Here is a 10,332-nt window from a genome sequence, read left to right as displayed (position 1 = left end):
TATGAAATTACCTATTTGCCACCTACCTCCTATGTGACAAAGCTTTCTGATCTGCTTACCAACAGTGCAGAAAATTGTTCAAACTTACCTAGTAATGAAGAACAGCCTTTGGCTATTACCTTACCAAGCAACAAACGTAAGGCGCCTACATCGGAAATGGTTCCTGGACCAAATACTAAACGACATAGAGTACAACGTAAATCTTGAACTCGTACATACAGGCACATACTTACTCGATAAGCCATGACCGAAATCATTTTACTTTGGTTTTCGCTTTACGAACTAGATCGTACCTTCACATACGTCCGTAGTCCTAAAAGCCACTGGGGGCTATGTAGAAATACGGCCTCCGGTCAGTCTAAAATATCAAGATCAAATGAGAAAACAAACTGGTTTTCATTTATATTTAAAATAACTCAATACAAGTTCTTTTTCCAATATTTCCAAAGTGTTCTAAATTCACTTTGATGGCGCTTATTTGGTATGACTCATTTACTTGGACCTATTTGAGACGATAGTAGATGTAGAATACTATAAACTAAATTTCATAATCTCTGAACTGCTACTTACAGGTTTTGGTCTTCCCGCCAATCTCCAAAATTTAATCAGTCTTTTTCTTTTTTTTAACTTTTCTTCAGATGGAACTTTATTTATATTAGCTACTTTATTAACTTGACTTACCTCCTTTTGTCTATCTACAAATTAGACATGTGGTCTTGAACACTTAGTACTTCTAGTGAAAATTATTCAATAAAGAACAGCTAGAGATACGTCCTGTGTGATCGAGGATATTAAGGCTCTTACCAAGAGGCAGTCCCGATCATTCCCACACAAGTTGCCACTGCTAAATCTTAACTGACTTAAATTGTATCTTAATTTATATAACATAGTTTAAAACATAGAAATATCCATCGAAGTTTACAGTGTAGGCCGCTCGTGCCCCTGAAAGGGATGCGACCACGAGCGGTGGGGGCTGGTGGAGGAGGGTAGCCCAATTTACTCGCTTCTGGACAAAGTCTAAGAGTTAGTCCAGGGCATGTGGCCCTCGGGACGGCATGTCGGCACAATAGTTAAACTTACCTGGGATATGGCGGAGGTAGACCGAATGTCCACCCCATAAGAAGCACCACGTCGACACCTCCATATACCTCACGTATAGAGAGACGCTCCATCGTTTCAATACCCACAGACAAACCACTATGCAACCCCCGCATCCATTGATACATTATTAATAATGTGGATCGCCTTTGGCCTGCCTCGTACCGCAGCTCCAAGTTTAACCCTGCACAACGGCGATACCATGTCACTGACCAAGAGACTATGTACCTAGCTTTCGACCTTCACAAGGACAAGATGGTTATCACGGCTAATCACCATGACTTAAACGCGTGGGCTGACCACTTGCCCATGCTCACGTACTTTGCGCCGGGTATGGTTTTCCATAACGACATGCGGAATATTTTAAATACAATTAAAATCCAATGTGTTATTTCATTTGATCTTGATATTTTAGTTGACCGGAGGCGGGTTTTGAGAACCGCAGGCGGATGTTATGCCGCCAGGCAATGTCGGTGTATGTGTCCATGGCGATCTAGTGGTGAGCATCGGAGGTGGGACTTGAGTCCCTCATACCGCCATCATCTACATAGTGATTGAGTTGCTGGCGCATGTCCCGAAATAAGTGGTCGAGGACCTGCTGGAGGGTGAAAGTCATCACCTTGGCCCCGAAGACACCAACGATGGGCTGCCAGATCTGTCTTCCTGATGTAATCCAGGTTAAGTAGCCCCTTGATCGTTTAATATACTTTTACTGGTTGAGACTGCAGGCGATGTCTACACAGGACCTGATATCGGCACTGCGAAGGTGGCCCAGGCATTCTTCTTTCGTCGCCATCGGGTAGGGGTAGATATCGAAGTTCTCGCTGGCGACGGTGTAGTCGGGAAGATAGCGGATGTAGTTGGCCTATTTCGGTTCTACGCAAGGGCTCCTACGCGCTAGAACAGCAGAGGAGAGGATTGTACTGAAGTTGTCGCTGGGCTCAATAAGGCCCCGCTTATGGTTAGCAGTACATATCTCTGCTTCCCAGACGACAAGCTGGGGATTCTTCTGTCTCTGTATACCAGGAGGGTGGGGGGGGGGGGGGGGGGTTACACCCGGCTTCAGCGGATGTCGACCTCCACCCCTTATATAAAGTTAGTTTTTGTCGTCATACGCCAGGCGATTGCACTTGTTCTTGAATGCACGGAGCGGTTCTGGGATTTTGTTGAGGCGTGTGACGTGTTGCCAAGGCCTCGACCCCTCATGCTCTTTGACGTTGCCGGGTGCTTCCCTGCAGCGCCTCACGAACTCCATTTTTTGGCTACGTAAAGTGGACACAACATCAGTATAATTGTAAGACTAGGCGAACTTATCGGACAAGGTGTCGTAGGTCAGGTTTATTATACTGATGTTAAGTGTCCACTTTACGTAGCAAAAGGGGACTCAGAACATCAGGGACTTTGGCCATATACTAGGGCCCGGCCTCGGACTGGGGCACGGGCATTACAGCCCACGAGGGCTGGGGCTGTGGCGATTGACAGCGGTTCATTTTATCACATCTTGATGACCGATAAGGGTCACAGTTCGGTACTAGCCTGGCTGGGTCTTACATCAATAATATTTTGTATATTTTTAAAAATAAAAATTGAAGAGTAGAGTACCGATTCTAGTAGTGACAACTATTATTACTAAAAATCTCTAGAAATTGTTGCTCTATGTACATACACACAAGGAGAAAACAAAATAGATAAAAGCACTATGACCAATGATCTATGACTTTATAAATTCTATCATATCATCATTCACCAATCAGGCAATTACCCCAGTCAGTCAGTCACCACTCACCACTCACAAGTCACAAGTCACAAGTCTGAGGGACTCACCACTGCAGTCTGCACTCTCTCACTCTACTCTAGAGTAGAGAGAGTAGTACTCTACACTGTCTACTACAGTCTAATTCTACAGTCTACAGTCTACACTCTACACTCTACAGTCGATGTACCCATAGAGAGTCCAGAGACGGCAGACTAAGTGTGAGAGACCAGCCTGAGACTGGGGCAGAGAGAGGGCCGAGGCCCAATCTCCACTCTCCAGAGTCCAGAGTCCAGAGTCCAGACTCCAGCTCCAGAGTCCAGACTTACAGAGTGCTTGATCTGGGTGGCCTGGGCCCTGGGGGTTGGGGCCCTAGGCCTGCTGCAGTGCTCTTGGTGAATTATGATTGGTAGTGACCTGTCGATTCAGACGAAGTTCACTGTGTGTAGTTCACTTCAGGCCCAGAGCCCTCAGCCCTCAGGCCTCAGCCCTCAGGCCTCAGCCCTCAGGCCTCAGCCCGTACAGTCGGTCAGGCGGGCAGCGGCTCAGGACTCGGGCCTCAAGATGGCTGGCTCACTGCCCTACCGGCCTACCGCCTGCATAGCCTGCCCGGTTGCTGACCCCTGACCTCTCTGATATATATATTTGACTATTAAAAAATAGTTTTATTATCTATGTATCCATTTTTTTATATAGTAGAAGTCTTTAAAATTAGCCTATTGCCAAGAAAGTATATTTTTATTTTTTAACCTGTAGCCAGTCTGTAGAAGCCCCAAGAGGCCGATATTCTCTCTCTACTCTCTTGAGAGACTAAAAAAGTATATTCTAAGAGCAAGTTGGCGAGGCCAAATTGCCAGTCTGTAGGCCTGTAGCCTGTAGGAGTGTAGGGCACTGGCAACTGGGGCACTGGGCACTGTAGGCCTGAGTGGGTGAGTGGGTGACAGTTGGTTTTTTTAAAGAAAAAAATAGGGTTCATAGTTCAGGTTGGCACTTGGCACTTCATGGCCCCTGACCTGTAGCCTACCGCCTACGTAGGCTGTAGGCGGCTGTAGAGCAGTAGGACTGTAAACTGTAAAGTATAGGCCCGAGGGCGTGTTTGCTGAGTAGTAGCGAGTACCCATGGTAACCGATACTTCAAAATAGAAATAACACGAGGATATGCTTGTTGCCTTCTGAAAATTAGACACATGTTGAGGAAATTATTATCATTATTTCAATTTTCAGAATGCTGAGTATGACGCCTAATATTGATTGAAGTCGTTTTCTCTAAAATATGCTGTAGTAGGACAAGGACACCCGACTACTCAAGGTATATCGAGGATTCGAGCCTTTCGAGGTCTTATCTCCACGAGTGTGTTTATTTAGCTAGGGCCTAGGTATTCTTTAGGATAGACTGTCATGGTACTAGTCTGACGTCCGTTGTGGTATATTTACTTCTTTCCCTTTAAAGCGGGTCAAAAAGATACGTTTCCATTGAAATCTTGTGTCGGAAATTTAGACCCAGTTCTTTTTAAAGAGGTTCTGAGATATATGTGGGGAATCTGTGTTCAATTGTGTAGTATATATATATATATATATATATATATATATATATATATATATATATATATATATATATATATATATATATATATATATATATATATATATATATATATATATATATATATATATATATATGTATATATATATATATATATATATATACTAATACTAGAGGAGTTCCTTCAAAAGTCCTGTCTTTCCATCCCTGCTGTAGACCTCCTATCATCCCACCACGGTCCCTTTATTAAGCTACACAAAAATCTATTAACAGATAGAACTATCTCCTCTTTCCGAATGCCTTTCTCATAGAGAGGGAGGAGAGACCCAAGGGATCCTAATGTACATTCTCATGATTATGATAAAATAGCCTAGAGTCAATTGTAGCTCCAGGCTCTGTCATACTCTACCTTGTGTATACCAGACAATCTTCAGCCTATTTACAGGATATTTATAACAGCAGAGGAGTATACTTATCTAATCAAAAAAAGATACCATCCTGTATTTTTTTTGTATCCCCTAGATTTGATAGTTACTAGAAAATAATTAATGGTCCATCCTGAGCTACACTGTGGTGTGAAAATATGCGCCAAAAAGTGCCCGAATCTATATTTACATACACTCGCAGACGGATACGCAACACACCCCGCGCATATACTTGTGGCGGGGACTTTGTTCCAATCGCTTTGATGCATGCATGGACCTACAATGCATGGAAACATCTCGTCGACTATGTTTTATAGAGCGAAATACAGGAGATAATTGAGCACAATCAATCTTTACTCGTTATTCAGCGGATGGATGGCATTGTCCACAAACTGAGAAGCAAGTGATGCTTCGTGCTACTCACACGTGCCATAATTAACGTCACTGACCATGTGCGTTATTATCATTTTAATAACTTGCGGATTCATAGTCTTAAAGGATATTTACTGGCTAATTTTAGCGCAACCCGAGTTGATGTGCCTATCGTTCTAAAAGCGAATGATGAACAAGGCGGTGGAATAAATTTGGAAGAAAAGACGTAAATGAACCGCATAGCGAAGCCACTACATTTCCCGACTGCCATTGCACAGAGTGGTTTAGTCGGGAGCCTCTATAAGTAAAAGGCTTCAGAGATCGTATTGTATGTAGTTTATTCGGTTTTAGCCAGCCCTATTTACTATGTAATGCATTAACCAGTGTCGATGTGCAGCTGATCTGCGCTAGTCAGCTGCATTTACTTCTTTTATTGCCTTGAGACTCTCCTCAAAAGATAACTCCTATATCCAATAGTCAGCTATGTATCCATTCGGAGACTACACGCATGCGCTTTAAGCATACACACGTACCAGATTGTTGCTTATAGACGTTGTCCAGCACCTCTGCGCGCTCTGATAGCCGGGGGATACTTGGCTTTCTTCATCTTCAAGGTTGGATGGGCATTGCAGACGTGTGCAGGCTCCCATCTGTTAAATTCCTGGACATTTTCTGATCCAAAGGTAACGTGGTACTGGGCAGAGACGCTTCCGGCGTTGCTTCTGTTGATGGCCACCATTTTTATCTTAGTTTGATTTTATCTTGGTTGATATTATGTAAGTATATTTGTGATTATTCACTGTGAAGTATTAAAAATGAAACTATATCCGTTTCGAACGGCACATATATACTCCGTCCATTTTCCATACCCCACTAATCCCTTACCCCTGTGTGAGCCAGCAGCCGAGAACGTGCGGAGTGAATCTTCGTATAAATTTTCTAAAAACAAATTCTACTTCTGGTGCGCATTTACTATGGGGGACTACAACTTTACGAATTTATTAATAGTCAAGTCTCTCAAGAAGAGAGACCTACTGAACAAATATATTTTTTGGTTTGTTCAGAAAAAAACATAGAGTGAATAATAGCCGCATATTTGATAATTCTGCATATTTCTAGTAGATTATTTTTGGTGTTCCAAAAAAGAATACGTTGTTCGTACTTCGTGACTTCGTCGTAGGGCGTGGGAAGTTGGCCCGCGTGGCGCAATGAAGTAAACCGAACCCCGGGAATAATTGCGATAAAAAGAGAATATATTCATAATTTAAAACAATATCAACAAAAAAAAAACAACGAATATTGTTTCCACAGGCCACAGGCCACAGGCCCACAGCACTGTCACTCACTGTCAGCCGTCAGCCCCACGGCCCACAGTCCACTCCAGTGAAAACTCCACAGTATAAACTCTACAGTCTACACTCTACAGTCCACACTCCATAGACTACAGTCCACACTTCACAGTTCCACAGTCTACACTCCCCGGAGTCCTGACTCACTCCTTATGTCCTAACTCTTATAAGTAACTCCTCGAGTCCTCCACACGCCATGACGCATATGTCAAAAGGAAGAGAGATAAAAAAACCCTGGTATTTTTCAAATTAATTTTCGAAATAGGAGTTCATGACTTCGTATTTCATGACCTACTCTCAGAGTTGATGGTGAGTAGGCTACTGAGGCTTGTTATTGTTTTCAACTTCTTCAGTCAACTTTGAACTTCCCCCCGACTGCTAATGGGAGTAGAGAGTAAAACATTTATTTTATTTAGGCTAGAGTGTTGAGAACTAACTGTTAAATTAAGAAAAAAAACTGTTATGTCTACTATTTTTGTGCTGTATCTTTTAAAAAAATAGAAAGCAATTAGGGCTGACGGCTGCCGCTGAGTCACTCACTGGCTGACAGCAGCAGTGCATTCACTGCACCGACTGTAAAAATCTATGGTGGGAAGGTGACTACTGGCTCTAGTGCTAGCTACTGGCTACAGCCTACAAAAGTAACAAAACCTGTCAGCGTTGGATGGGTACTCGTCAGTCGTCGCTCATGGGTGAATTGGATTTTGTTCTTATGTAGCTCGTGCGAAAATTTTCCAAATTTACTTTTCAAATTTTTGTTCAAAAATTCAATTTCCAGACATATCTCAATGAATCCAAATATTGTATTTGGAAGTAGGATTTTATTCTTTTTTGATTCATATTGCAATGTTTGGGATGCGATGCCAATCATGTCTTAATTTCAGCCAAAACGATCAATAATTGGCTGAATGACAGACTTTTTATTTGTAAAATACAGTACAGGTCACTGCAGGACTACAGGATCATGTGCTAAAATACAGGGTCGCAATTTATAAATATTATGTATTTATGTACATATATATATTTCATTTTCTTGCTGCCATCCCTGATAGTGATCAGTACATATATGAGTATATTATTATTATTATTATTGATAAAAAAAGAGAGAATAATAGCATAATATTTTAGATTCAATAGTATCAGTAAAGTCAGTATTCACTGATGAGTGATGAGTGTGAAGTGTGAAGTTGACAAGTTGTGAACCTATAGTCTCAATAGATTATAGAATATAGAACCATCAATATCTTTCTACGAATAAAGAAAGACTATTGGAGTCAGAGCCGAGACTCGAGAGTATCGATTCTATGGGATAATGAATATCTCATACAACTTATATTATTTAAAAAACAAAATAAAATAAACCGTCTACTTGATCTACAGTCTACTCAACTCTACAGTTCTTCTCCGTTCTACAATCTATACACTATACACAGTATACAGTACAGTTACAGTCAGTATCAGTTAGCGCGAGTGGACCATGAGTCCACGACTAACAAAAAATTTTACGCTAAAACTTTTATTTCTCAATCAGTTTAAGTTTTTAAATTGTAACTTTTATAACCGATTGGTACCGGCTGCACAAGCGATAGGTGCTTTTTCAGGTCAGGGCGGTGTCAGAATTTTGTCCTGTTGTTTGCGCGCAATACACCAGCCACAGTGTCAGTTGTCAGTATGCGCTATAAAAATATTAATTTATAAAACAAATAATAAACAAACAGCTTTCTTGTTCAATTTTCAGGAGGCTATGAAATAAAGTTTTGGAAATTTGAATAGTTGCGTGAATGGTGAACGTCCCATGGCCATGCCGCCATGGGACGTGGCCGATAGTTTGTTAATTATGTATATATATTTAGGTTCATGCATGCAGATATATACATCTAAATATTTATGAGCTAATATAGAGACAAGTGAGCGAAGAGAAACACACACGCTACACAAATATCACAAATAAACATAATATATAGCGATGAAATATAATAAAACATATAAATGTACAGATCAAATAATACATTTTTACAATGAAGTTCATGCATGCACATGTATACATATAAATGAGTATATAAGCTAACATAGAGACAAGAGGGCCAAGACAAATTATTATATTTGCAGAAGAGCAAAGAGAAAAACACACATTACACACATATTACAAATAAGCACGGTACATATCGAAGAAATACAATAAAATACACACATGTACAGATCGAATAATATTACATTCAAAATTAAGTTCATGCATGCACACGTATACATATAATTAATTATGAGTTAATATAGAGACAAGAGGTCAAAGAGAAACACACACACTACACATATATCACAACTAAACACAATGCATATCGATATAATTAAAACAAAACAAACACACACATATACAGATCAATTGTTCATATGCTAATAACAACGTACAACAATGCACACGTATACATAATAAATACTTCAGTTTGTTATTGTTTAAAACTTCTTATTTCATCGAGGATGTATAAAATCGTTACGTGTAAAGTGAACAACTTCAGACTCTATAACAGTGGCTACAAATGCAGGTGTTGCATTACCAGTTTGAGGCGGAAAATATATTATGCATATGCAGGCATCGCAAGTGTTCATAAGCACTTGGGCGGCGTGTTCACCCACTTGTGAATTCTGATTGGCTATCACTAGTTTCATTGCCCAATTTTTACAACGATAGGACAACGTTTCGAGTGCAGATTTTCAAAATTCGATATTTGATTTGTCCCAAATAAAAGTTTTAAAATTTATTTGTAATCAGAAAGTGATGTACCAATGGGAAGTCTTGCAAATTCTGACGTAAAAGTGTGTACAAGCTTCTCTTTCTACTACAGCCGGAGCGCAGTACAGCGGGTCAGCGGCTCACCCTCCCGGAGTCTCGGTCAGCACTCAGCTTACAGCTACACACAAAAGTACAAAGTTTGGATGCTCCGCGAGTAAAACTGTAGAAGTATATCTAGAATTTTAAAAAAGAGAACTGGTATGAAATTGAATTATGATGATATATTTTTAAAAAACAAAAAAATACAGCCTGAGAGTCTCGACTCTCACGTGGGAGTCGGAGGCCTGGGATGAGGAGTCTGATGACTGTCTGATATATTATACTGATTCGGCATGACTGCCCTTTAGTGCTCTACTACTATATTTACAGTAGTTTTAGAAAAGACGATATTCCCCGAAAGACAAAGCGACAACAAATAGTGAATAGAATATAGAACACTACTTGTACTCATTACTGACACAGTTCGCGACACTGTTGTAAACAGTCATTCCAGAGTGAAGCAGTCTCGACAATTTTTACTAAATGCGCCATTTACTGTCTGTCTTTTTTTTTTAAACAAAAGACAGAAATAATAAACAACGTCATGAAACAAAAATCACAATAGTAAACGATATTGTCGTAAAATAATATAAGCCCAGGAAATAAAAAAAGTGAAATATGTATCATGTGTATATGGACTACATCGGCGGAGGGCCGTAGGGCGTAGGCTGCGCCGCTGCAGCAGGTTTGCCAAATTGCTAATGCTTCAGTGCAATGGGATATTCGTCACTATATCTTCTGTGTGCGTTGTCTGTGCGAGTGTATCACTGCATCTCCACTGTCAGATCAGTTGGTACGGTGTTTCTATACACATGACCATATTTAAAAAATGGAGAGCATATGAGGTCAAAATACGTATGGACAAAGTTTATGTATTGTGCCATTGTTTAGCTCAAAAGTCAGCGGTTTATCTGTAATCCTGAAGGTGGTTCGACATTTGTATTTGATTTGTGGCGGACTTTATG

The 10,332-nt window shown here is 40.6% G+C and overlaps 1 protein-coding gene across 1 annotated transcript; it reads right to left on the bottom strand.

Annotated features, from left to right (window-relative positions):
* Positions 1-4,912: 4,912 nt before the first annotated feature.
* On the bottom strand, positions 4,913-6,002 carry SARC_06293 (hypothetical protein). Its single transcript, XM_014299815.1, has one exon. It carries the CDS (start codon positions 5,928-5,930, stop codon positions 5,736-5,738), a length of 195 nt encoding a protein of 64 aa, XP_014155290.1. The 5' UTR covers positions 5,931-6,002; the 3' UTR covers positions 4,913-5,735.
* Between the last annotated feature and the right edge of the window lie 4,330 nt (positions 6,003-10,332).

Source organism: Sphaeroforma arctica (genome assembly GCF_001186125.1).
Source record: "Sphaeroforma arctica JP610 unplaced genomic scaffold supercont1.442, whole genome shotgun sequence".
NCBI lineage: Eukaryota > Ichthyosporea > Ichthyophonida > Sphaeroforma > Sphaeroforma arctica.
This window is presented reverse-complemented; position numbering and strand designations above follow the sequence as displayed.

Bases quoted from the DNA above. Each gene is read 5' to 3' on its own strand.
- SARC_06293 (XM_014299815.1), bottom strand. From the start codon at position 5,930: ATGGTGGCCATCAACAGAAGCAACGCCGGAAGCGTCTCTGCCCAGTAC.